The sequence below is a fragment of the Sminthopsis crassicaudata genome, chromosome 3 (assembly GCF_048593235.1).
Source record: "Sminthopsis crassicaudata isolate SCR6 chromosome 3, ASM4859323v1, whole genome shotgun sequence".
In the NCBI taxonomy this organism is placed as follows: Eukaryota; Metazoa; Chordata; class Mammalia; order Dasyuromorphia; family Dasyuridae; genus Sminthopsis; species Sminthopsis crassicaudata.
The window spans coordinates 262441149-262463189 of record NC_133619.1 but is presented as its reverse complement, the minus strand read 5'-3'; the positions used below and the strand labels follow the sequence as shown (position 1 = coordinate 262463189).

Sequence of the window (22041 nt, the reverse complement as noted above, 5' to 3'; positions counted from 1 at the left end):
GAGTTGGATCTTCTTTATGTTGAAGATATCCACTTCCATCAGAATACATCTTCATACAACATTGAAATGTACAGAGATCTTCTGGTTCTATTCATTTCACACAGCATCAGTTGATGTAAGTCTCTCCAAGCCTCTCTGTATTCCTCCTGCTGGTCATTTCTTACAGAGCAATAATATTCCATAACCTTCATATACCATAATTTGCCCAACCATTCTCCAATTGATGGACATTCATCTATCTTCCAGTTTCTAGCCACTACAAAAAGAGCTGCCACAAACATTTTGGCACATACAGGTCCCTTTCCCCTCCTCAGTATTTCTTTGGGATATAAGCCCAATAGCAGCAATGCTGGATCAAAGGGTATCCTTTTTGGGCATAGTTCCAAATTGCTCTCCAGAATGGCTGGATTCTTTCACAACTCCACCAACAATGTATTAGTGTCCCAGGTTTCCCACATCCCCTCCAACATTCATCATTATTTTTTCCTGTCATCTTAGCCAATCTGACAGGTGTGTAGTGGTATCTCAAAGTTGTCTTAATTTGCATTTCTCTAGTCAGTAGTGATTTGGAATGAGTGGATATAATTTCAATTTCATCATCTGAGAATTGTCTGTTCATATCCTTTGACCATTTATCAATTGGAGAATGGTTTGATTTCTTATAAATTAGAGTCAGTTCTCTATATATTTTAGAAATGAGACCTTTATCAGAACCTTTAACTTTAAAAATATTTTCCCAATTTGTTACTTCCCTTCTAATCTTGTTTGCATTAGTATTGTTTGTACAGAAACTTTTTAGTTTGATGTAATCAAAATCTTCTACTTTGTGATCAATAATGATCTCTAGTTCTCCTCTGGTCCTTCCTCCTCCACAGGTCTGGGAAGTAGACTATTCTCTGTTCCTCTAATCTATTTATGATCTCATTCTTTATGCCTAAATCATGGACCCATTTTGATCTTATCTTGGTATATGGTGTTAAGTGTGGATCCATATCTAATTTCTGCCATACTAATTTCCAGTTTTCCCAACAGTTTTTTCCAAATAATGAATTTTTATCCCTAATGTTGGTATCTTTGCTCTCCCCTTCTTTCAAACTTCATTATTACTTTTGGAATCTCTCACATTTGCCCTATTATTTCCTCTGATATTGCTGTTAGCTGAGTCCAGATCCTTATCACTTCTCACTATTTTATTAGCCAGCTAGTAGGTTTGCTTGCTTTCAGTTCTTCCCTACTCCAAACTATGCTTCATGTGGCCACCTCCTTAAGTGTTGCTTTGACCACCCTCCCTTCTAAGTACTTTCCTACTCTCCATTCCCTTTATAAACTGCCCATTACTTTAAGAATCAAATACAAAACCCCGTGTGGCATTCAATTCTTCATACCCTAACCCCACTGTGCCTTACCTTTCTTGTCTTTTTACAACTTATTCTCTTTCATACACTCTTTAACTTACTATTCTATGAGCAAGAACTCCATCTTTTTACTAAAAGCATTCTTTCAGGGTTATCCCTCAAACATGGAATGCTCTCCCTTCTCATCAGCTTCCCTTAGGTTCCTATCTAAAATCCCATCTTCCACAGGAGGCCTTTCTTAACCCTTAATCCTAGTTCATTCCCTCTTTTAATAAAAAGTTTTGTATCCCACATATAGCTTGTATTTATTTTATTTCTTGTTATCTCTTCACTAAAATGAGTTTCTTGAGGGCTATCTTTTGATTCTTGCTGTTATCTCCAATTCTTAGCATGGTGCCTAGCACATAAGAGGTACTTAATTGTTAAGAGACAGGTCAATTCTCCAAGAGCTTCCACAGCTGTGGATCATAACATCTTAAGGAGTTGCAGGGAAGCCTTTGCTGACACAGGTGTTGCAGACTGGGAATGAGATAAATTGGAGGCAGAGGGAAGAGGAGAGAGGTCAGACAACGCAATGGCTTCTCAATCAGAGAAGTAGCAACTGCTTCTCAATCTCCTTGCATCATCCCCTCGCAAGAGGAGATCCATTCTGGATTGGATCTCCAGCAGCCACTGTCAGGTGGCTCCCGTGTATTCTAACATATGGAGCCTGAACATGGGATAAGAATTACAAGAAGAAGTAGAGCTGCTCATGATAAAGATCCTTCAGAATTAAGGAAGAAGAGCCCTGGTAAGACTTTTTTAGTCAGGGTAATTAAATGGGCCAGCACATCAAAGGGATGAGCCAGGAGACTTATGAGAGACTTAAATGCCTATTGTGACTACAATCCTCTTCTCCATTTGAAAGCTTGCCTCCATGATATTTCACAAGATCAATACCTATTATAAGCATCCAGAAGTGATAGTGCTACTTGCATTCCTCAGTGTACGGAACATGCCATGGGAGGAAAGTAACAGCAAAAAACAAAAAACAGGGAATTGTTAAAAGACAGGTCAATTCTCCAAGAGCCTCCACAGCTCTGGATCATCATAACATCTGAAGGAATTGCAGGGTAGCCTTTGCTGACACAGATGTTTCAGACTGGGAATAAGATAAATTGGAGGCAGAGGGAAGAAGAAGAGAGAGGTCAGACAGAGCAATGATCTCTCAGTGAGATCAAAGAACAGCAACTGCCCCTTACTCTCTTTGTATGATCCACTCAAAAGAGGAGATCCATTCTGGGTTGGATCTCCAGCAGCCACTGTCAGGTGGCTCCTGTATATTCCAACACTTAATAAATGTATAAAACGTATAATGACTGACTCACTGTTAAAGTGGTGGGTAAGGGTGATTATTAGAATATCTGAGTCATGAGTCATCCTCCCAAAAGGTCATAATGTGACCAAAAGACAGTGATTACCTTATGCTTACATGTCTCTACTTATCCTTCCCCAACCAGGACATCTAAGGCTACTTGCAGATGAAAACAAAGACCTATTTCTGCTTAATACCTTAACATTAGAACACCCCTTAATGAGGATGAGAAAATTTAATGATTACATCTTTTTATTATGATTTAATTCAACTAATTCAATTAACATACTTTCTATAGTAATCCTATTTCTGTAACATAAATTTATTTATTTGACTTTTTTCAAAATGCCAAACTAATGCTCTTATGTTTATATAGATTGGCTCAAGTCATAGCTATTGCTTCTAAGGAACCAGGACTAAGGAATCCCTAAGAATAAAATGAAGGCCTGGTTAGAAAAAAGGATCATGATAATGGTCTTTGTTCTAATATAGTTTGCCCTTGCCCTAAAAAATACATGTTAAAAAAATGATATTTGGTTTTGTTATTATGAGGGAGCACAAAGAATAGATTCTTGTCAATCTCAATTTATTACTGCTTAAATATACATAACAAACTTCAAAAAATTACACTTTTTATGTTTGTAGAAATAACTGCTAAGTCTTTTTAGCAAAAACTGAAAACATTTATCAATAATCATCTTTTAATTTCATCAAAGCATTTTTTCACAAAGCAAGAGATCTGAAAATACTATGCTCAAATGAAGTATATTACTTTTTATATTATTTCTGAAATGGCTTTCATTCAACAATTATTGTTATTTATGAAATTAAATCATGATATGCTTTTAAAAAGACCTGATTTTTTATTTTAAAAAAATGTACATTTTGTTCCATATTTAAATATCTTGTGTTCCTAAAGAAAAAAAGGTAATTTACCTGAGAGTCAAGTTCTATTTAAACTATTTACTTACTATTTTTGAAGGGAAGAAAATATACATACCCTCTGTCCCAGTTGACAAGAACTTCCAAAGTCAACAATCTTGATAGCGCTGCGTTTAGGGTTACAGAGAAGAATATTCTCAGGTTTGAGGTCACAGTGAATGATACTAAGTTCTGGAGTTGCAAGGAAAAGCAGTGCAGTGCACATCTGTTGTGCAAATTTTCGTGTTAGGTTCAAAGAGACACCTCGAAAATTTGTGTTTCTTAACAAGTCATAAAGATTATAAGACAACATTTCAAAAACTAAGCAGAGATGGTTTCGGAACATAAAGTGGCGTTTCAAATGCACTGGAAAAAAAAAAAAAAGTTTAACATCAGACAACTATATGTTACCAAATAATGAAACCATTGAGATGGTTTTATAAAATTTGAAATGACCACATTTAAGGACCAATATCAGAGTACTAAGATACTTCAATAATTTATGAATATCTAACTATATCCTATTTCTATTGAATTAAACATTAAACTACTCAACATGTGATAAATGGTATAAAAGAAAGAGTGATAGTTTTGAACTGAATATTAATAGTATACCATATTATTTATCCAAACCTTCAATTACCTGGATATCTACATTTAATATCATTTTGGAGTGATAATAGTGAAATCCTGTAATTCTATTCCTGTATGGAAATATTACATTTTATACAATCTTATAGGTAAAAAGAAATACTTTGAAATTTTGCCAAACTATTTAAGAGTCAATTCAAATAGCAAAAAGAAAATGAGTAATACAAATAGCAGGAATAAATAAGAGGAAAAAAAAATCTACTGAATTAGTACATGACTGTTAGACAGGAACTAGAAGACAGTAGACTAGATGTGTTTGGGAAATCATATAATGCTGTAATAGAGCAGATAGCTGGCACAGTGGATAGAGTACCCCACTTGGAGTGAAGAAGATCTGGCATCAGACACTTAGTAGCTGTGTGACCCTGGGTTGTATGACTCTCTTGGTTTCCTCATATGTAAAATTAGCTGGGGAAGGAAATGGCAAGCCACTGTAATCACTTTGACAAGAAAACTCCAAATGGGATCATGAGTTATAAACAACTGAATAACCAACCACAATAGATAATGCTGTAATATTCCAAACAATTTCCTGACACAAAAGATGTTTAAAAACTAATTTAAAATAAAAAATAACCTCTCAAAAACGAAGGGACCTAAGATGATAGGAAAAGATACAAATGTACAAAAGTTACAAAAGAACAAATGTTGGGAGGGGTGTGTAACATGCCCTCCTGGCAGTTACTATTACCAGTCTGTCCCAGGCCCAATAGAGTACCTTTGACCACTGACCTTTGCAGTGTCAACTCTGAGGCCTTCAAAGGTCTCTGGCCATAATTTCTTGAATTTATAGTGGTTTTTTTTTTTTTAATTTATAGTTTAATAACTGGTAGCGCACTGAAGGACAGCCACATGTAATCTTAAAAGCCTTTATTATACCTACTCATTTGATGCCCTGACTTGTTAACTTCTTACCTCTCACGGCTCCATCAGCTTGGCTCAGCTACTCCAGGCTAGGGAGCCAGGTTAAAGTGCGCCAGGTTAAAGAGAGCGACTGCTGTCTGCAGTGGGCTTGTAAAAGACCTGTGAGGTCACACACACAGCCAACCAACAAGAGAGCAGTCACACATTACGAGGCTATCTCAATATGGCCAGGATCCCACCCACAGGGAAGTCCTATATTCACAGAGATTACTTCTGGGCCACTCAACTCTCCTGTTGCACTGTGGCGCCGCCCATTTAAAGGACCCTTACAGGGATGTGGGAAAACTTGAATATTAACAAATTGTTGATGAAGCTATTAAATGATCTAACCATTCTGAAAAACAATTTCAAACTATGCCCAAAAGGCTATCAAATTGTGCATATTCTTTGACCCAGAAGTATCATTACTGGGCCTATATTCCAAAGAAATCATAACAAGAAAAAGAACCCATGTGTGCAAAAAATGTTTGTAGCAGCTTTTTTTTTTTTTTTTTTTTTAAATGATGGGAAGGAATTGGAAAAGGAGTAAATGCCCATTGGTTGGAAAACGGCTGAATAAGTTATGGTATATGAAAGTAATGGGATATTATTTTTCTATAAAAAATGATGAATAAACTGATTTTACAAAGGCCTGGAAAGATTTACATGAACTGATACTGAGTGAAATAAGCAGAATCTAGAAAACATTGTACATAGCAACAGCAAGATTGAGAGATGATCAACTATGACAAACTTGGTTTTTCTCAGTAGTTCAGCGATCCAGGGCAATCCCAATAAACTATGGATGGAAGACACCACCTACATTCAGAGAGAAAACTATGGAGACTGAATAGGAATCAACACATGCTATGTTCACTTTTTTTTTCCCCTTAGTTTTATTTTTTTCTCCTGATTTTTTTTTCGCTCATTATGATTTATATGGAAATGTTAAAAAAAAATACCTGTGCATACATAACATTCCCAAAAAATGTTATTTTACATGTAGCTGGGAAAATAACTTTTTAATGTAGCCACAATTCATAAAATTTCAGATTCCAAAAAATATAAAAAGGATAAATGACAAAGATATCATAACAAAGAATTTAAGTAGACTAAAGCTGTTATTATTCACTATAAATGATATGCAAGAAAAGACCTTAAATGACATTCTCAGCAGAGATGGCAGAATAGCAGGAAGAACTACAGCCAAATTATCTTTTATAACTATGACAAAAAGATTCAGAAAACATGCCACACTGATTTCTGACTGAGAAATCCAGGGGGAGGGGGGAACCGACAACACTTTTATAGACTAGGTCAGCCTAGTGAGACGAGGTATAAGGAGTGACATAGGAAGGAATGGGGGCCTGCCAGTGGCTGTGCAATACAAGTCTGACATTATATAATAATATATAAAATCACTAAGTGTTCAATGAATAACAATACTGAGTCACAGAACCTACACAAATAGAGGAGAAGACCTATGTCCCACCATAGTGGTCAAAGACAAGGAATGGTCACTGGCACTCATTTGCAAATTTTTTGGTCCTGACTCAGGGGTCAGAGTTTACAGGATCATTCAAAATGGCTGAGTAGAAGAGCAGTCTACTAGAACTCCAAACAGGAATTAAGTTGTACTGCTCAGATCCAAAACAAGCCATTAAGTTGCAGAGCTTAGACCTGAAGGAAGCACACAGATTAATATCTAGATTAAAATACTTCAAAGTTCTTAGCTTGAACTAAGCTGTCCCTGAGAACTTGGAATTACAAAATATAGAATGAACCAAAGGAACATAGATTTGGCTTAGCCATTTCCTTCTGAAGTATGTAGAGCATGGCCCTAACAAAACGTACAATCAGGAAATAGGCTGAAAATGCAATCTTACCTAACCAAAGAATTATTGTGATGATAGGGACACTCATGAGCTCAAGACACAGACCCAGAACACCTACAATTAAAATCTCAAAAAACACATAGCATAAATTAAATTAGAATTACTGGGAGAGATGCAAGAGAGGTGGTTTTTTTTTGTTGTTGTTGTTTTGTTTTTTAAGATTTAAATGATTTTATAAGTGATATGAGAGCTCTAGTATTAAAGTGGGAGAGGAAAAAAATGAGCTTTGGAAAAAAGAATTGGAAAGAAAATTAACAACTTATCCCAAGAGGTACAAAACTTTATTCAAACTACATACTTAGTTAAAATTAGAATAAGCCAAATAGAAGTTAATAACTCCATGAGATAAGAAATATGTAAATAAAGTTAAGACTGAAAAAAATAAAATGTTAGATACGCTACAGCAAAAACAACTCACACGGAAAATACTGGAATATATAAAATGCAGGAGCCTTCCCCCAAAAAAAGGAGCCAGAAATAATATTTAAAAGAAAAAATAATTGTAATCCAACCAGATTCACTTATATAGTAGTACAATGTAACAATTGAAAGAACCCATTGGCCACCTCCTGAAAGAAACTAGGGACATTACATTCAAAATCTATTTTATAAGTCAAAAAAAATTTATTGTAACAACCAGAAAGAATTCAACTACTAAGGAACCATAGTGAGGGTTGCCCAAGATTCACTACAGAAAAAGAACAAAGCATCTAGAATATAATAAGACAAAAGATACAGATCAACAATCAATAATAACTTATCAAATATAATCATAAAGAGGGAGAATTAATCTCAAAAACAGAGGATTTCCATTAATTACTAATAAAAAGATCAGAGCTAATGTCTACTTACAACTCTAACACATGCAAAACTAAGTACACAAAAGTGATTTTTGAAAGAAAAGATTAAGAACCTGTGAATGGGATTTGGGCAAGTAAAAGAGAAAGATAGGAGAATAGAAGCAAACTGCATTTAATCTACAATTACTGATGCTGCATATACTCCTTTCACCACCTTCATTTTTACAATAAGTAAGATGGAAACAAAAGTACAAGATAGCAAGACAGAAGGACATACACAATTAATAAATACAACTCTGAACATGAATAAGATGAACTCATTCAAAAAATGGAGAAGGCTAGAATGCATTCAGACTGCAATAACAAGTTATTTGCAAGAAATTGCACTTAAAAACAAAGATTCACAAAGAGTTCTAAATGAATGAAGAACATAAAATACACTAAACTGCAAATGAAGATTAAAAGGCAGGGGTACAATCACTATCTCTGACAAGGTAACAGCAATAATACACATGATGAAAAAAGTAAGATGTTATATTTTGCTGTAAGATTGCATAAATAATTTTCAGCCTTCAATAAAACTTGGGAAAGAATAATTTTAAAGTACCTGAAAAGAATTTTTAAACATTAGATATAATAGACCCTGTAGATTACTGAATGGGAATAAAAAGAAAAATTTACTTGTGTTAAATATATATGGCACTTTTATAAAAATTAGGGCTAAAATCCTTATAAACACAGGAAGAAAAGAAGAAATACCTTCAAGTTAAAAAATACTAGGAAACAGGCAGCATTATATGTAATTGGGGGGGGGGGGGGAGAATAGCTTTTCCACTAAGATAAAAGTAAAGAAAGAGTAATGTTTGTGCATTAGTACCAATACTATTTAATAAAGTACTACAAATACTAATTATAGTGTTAAGGCAAAAAATATATATATCAAGGAAATTAAATATAAACAAAAAATAGAATAAAGCAAAATGCAAAAATGTCAAAATTTTAAGACAACCATAGATTCAACAGAAAAATTAGCTGAAGTAATCAACTGTACCCAAATGTTAGTATAAAATAAACCCACAGCGTATAAGAATGTCTAAAGATTACCATCAAAAGCCACCAGGAAGAGAAAGACAAATTGTTTTTTTCTATTTTTAAAACTGAACAAAATATAAAATTATGACTATAAAAAATTTTATATCACAAAAAGATAAATTTAGATAACTTGGAAAAACACTAATCATTCATGCACATGCCATGTCAATGTAGTAAAAACTATAGTACCAGGGAAATAAATTTACATATTCAACTATGTGCCAATTTAAATACCAAAAGATTGCTTTTTAGAGGTAGAAAAAAAAATTATTTGAAGCACCAAAAAGGTAAAAAATCTTGAGGGAATTTTTTTTTTAAGTGGAAAGGAGGAAAATCTAGAATGCCAAATCTCAAAATAGTACTTACTAAAACAATTTGGTAGTGATTAAGAAATAAAGGTTGTTCACTGGAAAATATTAGGTACACAATAAACAAAGATAGATGAAAACAGAGAGTCTAATGTTTGATAAATCCCAAACAGGAAAGCAGTTGAAGAAAAATTAGGTATGGACCTCATTTCTCACATCATATACTTGGATAAGGTATTATTTTTTCGTATGTGGAGGGAGGTAGGAGCAAGAAAAATTATTTTCATTGACTGAAAACAAATTAAAAATAAATAAAATACAGGATCCATTAGCACTTAACTAGAAAGATTGGGGGATGGATGCAGTTACTAGTTGCAGGATGAGGGATAACTAAGACAGTCTGAATATAAACTGGTATAGAAATTAATATAAAAAAAAAAAAAAAAACCAGAAAAACTGTCATCAATCATTAGATTTCCTTTATGGGAAAATTTGTGGAAAGACATAGACAAGATCGGATGAATTGTAATTTGTACTGCTAAAAGAAACCTCTATAATAATGACCTCAAGTTAGTCACTGTGCTATGTAAGGATGGCAAAATATGAAAGTAGAACCACAATGGAATAGATGATTTTTTTAAATTCAATGAGAAATAATATATAGTCAAGATTATGGGGGGTTTTGATTGCATTTACCAACTTATTAAAGAATTCAATTTTTTCCACTATTATGTAGGAAATCTTGCACAGGATTATCAAGACAAGCTTATAAGTATGGTTTTCTCACTCCAGGAAAGAGCAATACTTAACATCAGAGATGGAAAAGAAATGTAAAATGCAAGTACCTTATCATTACCTTACCTCCATCCCCAATTAGTTAGATTCTTAAGGTAAGGAAATTGTGTTAAACAGGAAGAGGACACACACACACAAAAAAGCATTGGACTGGGAATCCAAAAATCTAATCAGGTCTGAGTACATTAAGATACTTAACAAACATATACTATGGATTATTATATACTAATACTGGATATATTCAATAAACAATGATAGTTTCTAATTTTTAGATCTCTTTCTTATCACTCAAAAATGTAAACAAATATAACCATTGCTATTAGAAATAATAATTTGCTGATCTCAAATCAGAAACCACCTTAAACTTACAGATTAACATTTCTTCCCCACCCCCCCCCCAGGCTGGGGTTAAGTGACTTGCCCAGGGTCACACAGCTAGGAAGTATTAAGTGTTTGAAACCAGATTTGAACTCGAGTCCTCCTGAATTCAGGGCTGGTGCTCTATCCACTGAGCCACCTAGCTGCCCCCCAAATTAATATTTCATTACATTTCACTATATAATTATTGTTAACGCTCTATGATAATCAAAGCACTGTTCCAAGTTCTGGGGAAACAAAGATAAAAACTAATTAATACCTAAGACATTTGTAAATGGGGCAGGAGAGAAAGGAGAGGGGATGCATTTAATAGGGCTAGGGGAGATCCGGCTACATATATAAGCATCACACAAGACAAAACATAGTTATTTGAGAAAACTAGAGGAAGGAGAGTCATTTTTGGTTGGGGGAGGAGAGTAAGAAAGTTTCAGAGGCCAAAAAGTTTTTAGGTTTAATCAAAAAGACATTAAATAGGACTAGAAGGACATTCCAAAGACAAAAGCCATGAAAGGAGTGTATTTTCACTATGGAAATTGTTCTGTACAAAGGAACAGAGAAGTGGGATAAAGGGAGAAGGTGGTTTTTTATGTTGTTGTTGTTGTTGTTGTTTTTAAAGCAAGAATATCAAACTGCAAAGGATATGAACAATTTTCAGATCAAGAAATTAAAGGCATTTATGGTCATATGAAAAAATGTCTAAAACACTAGTGATCACAGAAATGCACTGTTAAGACAATTCTAAGGTGCCACTTCATACCTCATATTGGCTAAAATGATAGGAAAAGATAATGATAAATGTTGGAGAGGATGTGGGAAAAGTGGAACATTAATGTATTGTTAGTGGAGTTGTGAAATGACCCAATTATACTGGAGAGCAATTTGGAACTATGCCCAGAAGGCTATCAAACTGTGAGCACATCTTTGATTAAGCAGTGGGCCTGTATCTCAAGGAGATCATAAAAGAGGAATAAGGACGTAAATGTACAAAATTATTTGTAGCATCCCTTTTAATAGTGGCAAGAAATTGAAATTTGAGTGGATGCCCATCAGTAGGGAAATGGCTAAATAAGTTATGGTTTATGAATGTAATGGAATATTATTGTTCTATAAGAAATGATGAAGAGACTGATTTCAAAAAACCCAGAAAGATTTACATGAAATGATGCTAAGTGAAGTGACAGAATCAATAGAACACTGTACACAGTAACAGCAAGATTATGTGATGATCAACTGTAGTGGACTTGGCTCTTTTCAACAATGAGGTGATTCAAGGCAATTCCAACAGACTTGTGATGGAAAGTGTCATATACATCCAGAGAGAAAGGTAAGGAGACTAAATGTGGATCAAAGCATAGCAGTTTCATCTTTTTTGTATTTTTTTCCTTTTGATTTGATTTTTCTTGTGAAACATGATGAAAATGGAAATTTGTTTAGTATACCTGCATATGCTTAGCCTGTAAGAAATTCCTTGCTGTCTTGGAGAGGAAGAAAGAGAAAGAGGAAAAAATTGGAACCCAAGTTTTGCAAAGGTAAATGTTTGCATGTATTGGGAAAAATAAAATACTATTAAAAAAATTTTAAAAAGAAAGAAAAAAACTAGACCTGGTCTGGTCAAATGTATCTTTTCTGGAACATTACTTTAGGACTTATAGAAGAAAAAAAGAAGAGACAGAAGGGACATGGACAGTTTAAAGGTTTTTATAAATGATGATGATGAAAGATATCTCCCCCCCCCCAAATTGTTAGGAACTCTGTAGATCGTTATGGGAGTGCTGCTGCTTAAATTTAAAATACCCTCTCTTTTCTGAGCAAAAAACAAAACAAAAAAAAAAAAAACACACCCTCTAGGATTTCCCTATCCTTATACATCTCTAAACATATTAATTCAGCATAAATCTTCTAAGCATACACATGTTCAATCAGTCTATTTATGTACTTGCCATTCCAACTTTCCTCTATAAGCATATCTGAAAGACTGTAATGTAAAGAATGCCCTCAATGGAAAAAAAGTGCTTTGCCAATTTCTCAAAAAGCAATTCAGCCTGTACTCTTTTAGTTCCACTCAAGGACCAACTTATTGTGCCCATGTGCTTACTGTCCATCCTAAACAGTACACATTGATGGATAAGTTCTATACAGAAATCCTCTGAAATATATGTTGAAATACAAGAAATAATTGTCTGTCTGGCTGGGCCAAATCTTTTGAGTGAATACGATCTCTTATCAGTAAAAGGTTCTGCATTTTTCTAAAACTTAATGAAATAAGGACAGTAACATCTCCAGAGAAGATATCACTATCCACTCTACTTCAATGTGGCTGCACTAGATTTCCTCTATCAGAAGAGTGAATACTTCTGGTAAGAATATAGATCCTTTCATGACTCAAGTAATATATATATAGATCCTTTCATGACTCAAGTAATATATATATATATATATATATATATATATATATATATATATATATATATATATATATATATAATAACTATAAAAATATACACACATATATAAGTATATATAATCTATAGGTATAATATGTGAATGTGTACATGTGTATGTGAGCAGAGATTTTAAAAGGACTAAGACTTTTGGGACTCCAACCCCAGATGTGCATCTCTGACTCTAACCCTAAATTTGTACCTTTGACTTTAAATGTCATTCAACATTACTATTTCTCTTATAAATTCCAAAGAGTCTTAAATTATTCAACTAGTAATTACCTTGTTTAAAAAAATTCTGTTGGGGGAAAGGGGGAAAACTAAGTGGTGCAGTAGTTAGAGCACCAGTTCTGAAGTAAGGAGAACTTGAGTTCAAATCTGGTCTCAGACACTTAACTGCCTAGATGTGTGACCCTGGGCAAGTCACTTAACCCCAATTGCCGGGGAGGAGGGGGGGGAATTCTATCAAGCAGAATTATTGTTTATTAAATAAAATGCTATTTAGTCACCAACAATAAGCACAGTGGGAAATTTATATTTTCTGTTATTTGTGAAACAGTATGGTTGTAGTTCATTGCTGAATAATGCTTATGAAAACCTTACTCCTTACAAACAAATTGTTATGGATTTCCTCAATTTCTGTATAGATGGCTCATATGCAGATCCATAGTTATTAATGTTCATTCAGACACTTTTTTCAATATTAATAAAGTGTGAGATATTTTTCACACCCCTCTAGGATTTCCCTGTCCTTATACATCTCTAAACATATTCATAATTATGTTGCCTCCAGCATAGATCTTCTAAGCATAAACAACATGTTCAATCAGTTTATTTCTGTACTTGCCATTCCAACCTTCCTCTACAAGTAAATCTGAGAGACTTTAATGTAAAGAATGTCCTCAATGGAAAAAAGCTATTGGATGATTTTTGCAAATCTTTTCTATTTTCTTTTGTTTGTATTTCCTTCCATTTTCATGACTGGAATGATCTTATGCATTTGGATATCTTACTAAGCTTTTTTAACATACTGATTTTTATTCTTCACTTCATCCCTGCTTTTTAAAGATAATATTACTCACTATCTATCTATCATTCAACTTATAAGATACTACAAATGAGTTTGTATTCTGTCAGTGATGCTTCTGTCAGTTACCAATTATTCTTTGTCAAATAAATAAGATGTTTGCAGACAATGCTACTTTCTAATTTCTTTCATCTACTTAACTGAAGCAATTAATTTACACTGGTTAAACTTCTGGATAAAATTCTTATACTCAATGTCAATATCATTTCTGTTGGTCAATTCTCCCCTTTTTTTTTTTTTAACTATTTGTTTAAGAAGTTCAAGATTAAGTTGTGTTAGTTTCATGTTTTCCTTTTTTTTCTTTTAAAAAACTAATTCCAATCTCCTAATTCTGATCCAACTTCAAGAGATTATTCTTACAATAAGAAGGCTTTTCTTTTCAGTTTATATATACACACATGTACATCTTTATTGTGTTTATTTGATATTATATTTTTGAGATGAGTAATCTCATATCTTCTTCCTAAACTATGTTTTCCCATGTATTTCTTTCCACTCTCATATTTCCCCAAATTTACACTAAAGTTATCAAATTAATACTTGTATACTGTATCTGTTAGTTGTGGAGGATCTTTCCAAGTTTTTTGATAAAATTTCTTTACCACATAATCTTTACCAATGTTGGTTACAGCAAATATTTTTATGGTGGTCATTTTGTAGATATTTATCATTAGTTTTGAACCAAATGAATATCAAATAAAGTGTGGATAAAATAAAAATAAAAAAATAAAAATAAAAATAGCTGCCATAGTAATATTTTAAAAACAAGGGTTCTTAAAATATATGATATAATATGGACAAAGTGTACAATATAATACTGCAATGGCTTGTAATTACCTCTGGAATCAAATACAGAAATCCTGTTTGACACTTAAAATCTTTCATAAATTGTCTCCATACTTTTCTGGGCTTCTCTTCACATACTCTGTAGCCAAATCAGGCTTCATACTTAACAGTCCATCTCCCATCTGTACCTTTGCTTAAGTTGAGTCCTTATGTCTGGCATTTACTTCTTCATCATCACATTACTCTTAGAATTCCTAGGTGGCTTCAAAGCTCTGCTTAAGCACCAATTTATAAATAAGATCTTTCCAGATCCCACTCTCACCCTAGTGTCACCCTCCCAGTTACCTTTTTCTTGTTTAGCATATTTTTACATATGTATACAATGTTTCCCTAAATAGAATGTAAGGATTATTTCATTTCTAGTCCAAAGTATAATCAGAGATATAAAAGACAATGTTTACTGATGGAGAATGCAAGGCAGAATACAGAGCAACTAGAGGTAACATTAACTTAAAATACAGACTTGCCTGTAAAGTGCTATAAATGAGGATGCTAAAAGTATAGAATTAAAAAAAAAAACAATTAAGAGTTTAGAAAAGGATAATGTTTTTATAAGAGACATATAAGAATCAGAAAGGGAATTAAATAAACTTAGCATAAGATTAAATGAAAACCAAAGCTCTAGCCAAGCAACAAAGTCCCTGAAAATTTCAATAAAAAAATTAAAACATATCAAATGACTGAAAAACAAAATAAAAAATGTAAAGTATATCATAGTAAAAACAACTGACCTAGAAAACTCACCAAGAAGAATTTAAGACAATATGAATACCTTGACCAAAAAAAGAGTCCTAGACATTATATTTCAAAAAAATATTAAGAGGAAAATTACCTAGAGCTCTTATAATCAGAGGGTTAAATGAAAGTAGAATCCACCAATCATCTCCTAACATAAACCCCAAAATGAGAACTCTCAGGAACATCAAAGCCAAAATCTTCAGTTTCCAGTTGAAAGAAAACATATTTAGTAGTCAGAAAGAAAAAACTGAACTACTAAGGCTATAAAGTGACAGTCACACATGATTTGGAGCTATCAATAAGTAAAAAACTTGGAATACAATATTCCAAAAAGCAAAGGATATGGATTTAAAGCCAAGAATAACTTACTCAGCTAAAGTGTATATAATACTAAAAGACGGGAAAAGTGAACTTTTAATGAAAGAAAATTTATAAGCATTTCTATCAAAAAGTAAACAAGCTTTGAAGACATTTCTGTTTGTTCAAACATAAGAATGGAGAGAAATATAAGAAATATCAAAAGGTAAACATGAATAAACCCATGATAAAAGATCAAATAACAATAAACTGTTTACATCAGGACTTACAAAGAGAATCCAAAGATCTTAGAGTGTTTCTGTTATGGCTTAATAATCTTTAGAAAAGAAAAGGGAAGAGGAATTCACTAGGAAAGAAAAGAAAGGAAGGTTAAGGAAAATGACCTCACAAGGAAAGTACACAAGTAGAAATCTGTACAAAAAAGTAAGAGCACATGGAAGAGAGTAATTGATATTTCACACACTCATCTGTAGTGGTAAAAAAAAACTGCTACATAGAGTTGACTACAAAAATACACTTTATTCAATAGGAAAACAGAAAAAATACATTTATACATTTATATTCATAATAGGGAGGGGTAGAAGGTGAAGGAAAAATAGACTCTAAGATTGTACCAAAAATATCAAGGCTCCTTTTGTTTTGGCAAACAATGAGAATCCAAGGCAGTACCCATAAAATGGATGACCAAATTTGTGGTGGTGGTGGTGGTGGTGGTGGTGGTGTGTGTGTGTGTACACTCACGCATCTGTGTGGGAGAGACAGAGACAGAGGTGGGGGGGAGAGAGGAGGAAAAATATTTTCTGGACAAAGTTAACATGGAAATTTGTTTTGACTTTTTAAAAAAGAGTTTTAGGATGAGCAGAGAAAATGTTTAATCTTTCTTGGTCCTAATGTCAACTCTTTTAATGCTTGCATATTTTTCTGGAATATTTGTATAAATTCTCCATTTTCTGTTTGCTGAGGGGAAGGAGAGGCAGAGAAGAAAAAGAAAGGAAGGAAGGAAAAAAAGAAGGAGGAAAGGAAAAAGGGAGGAATAAAGAGAAGGAAGGAAGGGAGGAGAGAAAAAAGCAGAGAAAAATGAGTCTGTAGAAAGCTTGGCAAGATGCAAATGGAAAGGGAATAAATAGATGAAAACTAATACAGATCAGCTAAAATATCTTCTCTGATCTATTTTAATCATAAATGAAAGTGAAACCACATCTGGAGTACTAATACCTTATTTTTTTGAAGTACTTACTACATGAAGGAGCACAAAGGACAGTAGAAATGGAAAAAGATGGAGATTATTCAAACTTATTCTACATGCATTATAATTTTTAAAGTATTAAAGGAATCTGTTTTCAAAATAGCTGAAGAAAAGAAGACTTTACATGATTGTGGGTGTGGGATGAGGGGCAGATCACATAACATTATCACTCCCCCAAGAGACAATCAAGAAAACTGTATCTATTGCTCTATAAGCCCACTTTTATATCTACCTAAGTTTCTTAGAATGATTTATACATTCACTAAATGTATCCTTGAAGAAGAAAAGAAAGCTGAACTACTTTTACCATTTATTTTCCATGAAATACAACTTCACTCACAAAAATGAGTTAAATGCATAGAAACTTCAAGATTCCATAGAATTAAAGGAGATATATATAATATGCTTATTACCACAAGGCCTGGCACATAGTAGATACTTAACAAATGCTTGAGTCCTTCTCCTCTTGGCTGTATTTATCAAATATAAAGAAGCAGGGAAAAGCATCATCTTAAAGGTTATCCTCCAATAATGTTTTCCCCAAGCATATGTTAAGAGTACCCAAGATTCCTTGATAACAGAAATAACACTTTAATGATCAACCTATATGATTACCAATAACAAACAAGGATGTTTGCCAATGGCCTTGACTGATATGAAGAAAACCTTGCAGAGTAAAAATTGAAATACATGCAATATATAGTATGATCCACCACATGTTTCTGTTTGCAGATGACATGTTGATTTCATCAAGTCTGAGAATACTATAGGGCAAGAGTTCATAACCTTTTTTTGTGTTATGGATCCCTTGGCAGTCTGGTGGAGTCTATAGAATAGAATAGTGTTTTAAATGCACGAAATAAGGCAGCATTTAAAAAAAAAAAAAAAGACCATTTGTATTGAAAAATATTTGCCAAAATGTTAAAAAACAAAACAAAACAAAAAAACCCATTAACAACAAAGTTCTTAGATCAGATTAGGAAACCCTGCTACAGGACCTCCTAAAAACACTTTAAAAAGACCTATTTAACAAACCATATTGAAAATCCAGACTGCAACATGTAGTTACATGGGTGACACTGTTATTTTAATGAAATGGGACTAGTACAAGACAAGAGAAAATTAGTACAAGTTAGTAAAAACTATGTATGTATCATTTTCAATTGACTACAAGTTGTTCCCTACTAACTCTAAGTCCTGTCTACTGAACCTTTTTAAATACTAATAAACTTCTAGTGATGCTGAAAATCATGAGAATACCACAACTTCAAAATTATCACAATTATAATACAAAAACAATATATATGGTGAATGTGAAGTTATAGTATCTTACCAACAATAATATGCCGCCCAGAAACGTATGATCATAACAGGTGTGTACTGGTCATATAAAGAAAGAATGGGAAAGGATGGACAAACTAAATAAATACATTAGTAGCCATACAACTATTAACTCATGGCTCAAGAACACTTGATAGATCTCCCCATAGAAGATTTATGGAAAGATACACACCAGATAACAAAGTACATTAAAGATTTGATCTATGTACCACAGATATTATCCAAATTGATAACATCACAGATCCAATATTCAAATATGAATTGCTTTACGTATCGATCATCTCCTGGAATATAAACCTTGAAAATTTTTATAGGAATATGTTCTAAAAAATGGATCACACTGGGAAGAACTGAGTTTCATGTATGCAAATTTATTAGTCCCCAAATGCAACCTAGTTGTCCATATTAGCTAGAAATTTTAACCAAGCACCTTCAAATGATTTGATTTAAAGATTTAGAAGGGGGGGGGGGGGTGGAGAGTAAACAACAAAGTTTTATTTACCTATGTAATATTTCATTTCAGTGTCATGTTTGTTCATAAGCTCAAGAAGTCGCACTTCAATTTGGGCTTGATTTAAAAAAGCCTTCTTGTTCTTAATAATTTTAATGGCAACCCACTCCTGCTCCACACGATCATATGCCTTTACAACCTACAAAAGCAAAAAGAAATGTTATGTAGCTATATCTATACTTTATTCATGAAAAAGGTCCCACAATTCTAATTAAATACACACAAAAACATATCCCATAATTAAAGAAATATATTATCAGTGATATGAGAGGCCTCAATAGTCTATCTTCCTCATTTATAAATATGGAAAAAACAGAACCCAGAAATTAAGTGATCAAAAAGCTAGTTACTGTACCAGAGTAGTACTTGCAGAGGGTACCTTCCTTTTTCCTAGTTAAGATCTGTCTGCTACATCTAAGTTATCTTTGTCTTTTAAAAGTGTTTTTACTATTATTCACTATTCATTTTTCAAATTTCCCATTTTTTCAATCATTCTTAATTAAAGAAATGAGATTTTAACTTTACCTCAACATTTCATGACCTTTGTTTCGCATGACCTTTTAGGGGATTACATTAGATAGACTATTAAAAATATCAATCATTTTAACTTATGGATAATTCAGCATTTTTTGAAACAAAAAAAAGGCAATTAAAGAATTCAGATAAGTACAACTGCATTTATTTTATTAAATATCTAGAGTTCTCCAGAACCACTACTCTTTAAAACTATCTGGAATCTTTAAAATCATTAGTAATTCTGATTCAAAGTACCAGACTGATTCTCACCTTGCCCCACTGCAATTATTTTCATTCAGAACAAATAAAAAAGAGGTGAGGGGGGAAATTTATCTAGTACAATTATTTGAATTAATAAAAATGAAAATGCTTCAGTAATCAGAAATACTTTCCACACATAAAGAAGAATAAGATTTGATGTCCTTGAATGAAAATGGGAGTACTAAATTAGGACTTGCCAAGAAGCTGATTTAGATTTAATAGAAAGGAAAAGTTTCCTAACAATTAAAACCATCAAAAAGTATAATGTGCTGCCTCAAATAATAATAGGTACCCCAAATGAGATCTTTAAATGAAATTGATCATTTCTTATGAATAACATACATGGAATTTTCAATCAAGTCCAGATTTTCCTAAACAAATTCAAGTTCTTTCCAACCCTATAAATCTATTAACTCTGGTAGTTACATACTAACTCAAATTCAGTGACCAAACTAAAAGCTCAAAATGTTGTACATCTAAATACACTGTAAACCAACATTTCTCCAGTTAAATTCCAGACATTCAAAGACTTTTAAAAAAATACATGCAATACAACTTTGAAATTAATGTGTTAAACTGATTAAAAAGCCAAGCTGTAAATAATTAAGGGTTTTGTCATTTAATATGAAATATTTTTCCATTACTTGAATAAGCAAATGTTCCATCTGTCAAGATTAGAAGAAAAAAATTAAAATTAAAATCCTAAAAATACATTTTAATGCAATGAATGAAAATTACAATGGTATAAATGTTTAAATAAATGTAAAAAATAAATAAATGTTTATCTTCAATTGTAATTAAATCAATATCCTTATCAGGTCCACTTTAGGTTCTAATCACTGAATTTTGCAGTTGGAATTTTTTTTTTTTAATTCAGTTTGTTCTAAGGCTACAAATATTATTTGTGTGTGTGTATATATATAACTTTTTTTCTTCTTTACACTAATAGAAAGATACTTTTTTTCATTCCCCTTCTCTAGTTTTAAACACTGAATGTCAATTAGATTTTCCCAGAAGGAACAATGGACCACAATACTTTTATTTTAAATGACAATTACTTCCCTACCACAAGTGTCCCTTCGTTCCAATATGTCCATATATTTGTCAAAGTGAGTTTTCTTAAATGTCATTCTCTTATTTAGTAAACTCCAAATGGCTCCCTATTGACTTCAGGGTCAAATATAAACTCTTGTTTAACTTTAAAATACTTGATGATATGGCCCCATGCTATTATCCTGTCTTAATATAAATTATCTTCTTCACATTCCCACTTTAATCCACCCAAACTGGTCTTTTCTCTGTTGTAATGTCTTCAATTTTATTCTTGTTAACCTCTCTGCAGCCTTTGACATTATTCTTTTCTTCTAAATGTTCTAGCTTCTCTGGTTTTCCATGACACTGTTCTCCCCAGATTTTTCTCTTACCTATACAACCACTCCTCAGTTTCTTTTGCTGGAATTTCAGCCAGGTCATACCCAACAACCATAGGTAATACCACAAGGCTGTGTCCTTGGCTATCTAATTTTCTCCACTGTTTCTTACTGAGCAACGTACATGAATTATTATTTTATATACATTATTCTCAGATATACACACACTCCCTGAATCTTTTTTCTGACTTCTAGTGAGTGCCTCTTTACCTTTTGGTTGTCTCAAACTAAACCAGGCATCTGAATCTGCAAGTCTAAAGTAGAATTATCTTTCCCTTCTTCCTTCCCTCAACACACCCATCCATACCTCTTCCTATAATTTTTAAGGATATCGCCATCCTATGAGTCATTCCCCCTAGAATTCTAATCTCAGTGATATTCCTGATTCCTCAATTACCCCTCACAGCCAAGCTATCACCAAATCTTGTCAAAATTTCTGAATACATTCTCTTCTCTTCTCTGACATAGTCTTCACCTTAGTAGAGATCTTAATCACTTCATACTAATAGTATCTCAATCACCTTTTGAATGGTCTCACCAATTCACCACACCAATGTGTCAAAGTTATATACAATTGACCATGTCACCCCCTGCTGAATTAACTCCAGCTAGAATCAAAGAGAAAATCCCATTTGGCTTTAAAATTTTTTCACAACCTGGTATGGCTCTAACTTTACAGTTTTCTTCCATTTTACATCCTTTTGTTTATTCTGCAAATTATACAAGACTCCTTTTGTGTTCTGTTCACATAGTGCTTCTTCCCATTCTGTGGAATGTTTTCTCTCCTTGTTTTTACTTCATAGCTCCAAGGTACAGCTCAAATCCTATCTTCTGCAGGTCTTTCCTAGTTTCCT

The 22041-nt window shown here is 33.0% G+C and overlaps 1 protein-coding gene across 1 annotated transcript in view; it reads right to left on the bottom strand.

Annotated features, from left to right (window-relative positions):
- The window catches only part of DYRK1A (dual specificity tyrosine phosphorylation regulated kinase 1A), a 288823-nt gene that overhangs the window by 165984 nt on the left and 100798 nt on the right, over positions 1–22041 (bottom strand). The window contains exons 7-8 of the mRNA XM_074300646.1: positions 18972–19119; positions 3710–3996 (exon numbers count right to left, since the gene is read on the bottom strand). Coding sequence (XP_074156747.1) covers positions 3710–3996; positions 18972–19119 — 435 coding nt within the window. The remainder of the gene's footprint in view (positions 1–3709; positions 3997–18971; positions 19120–22041) is intronic.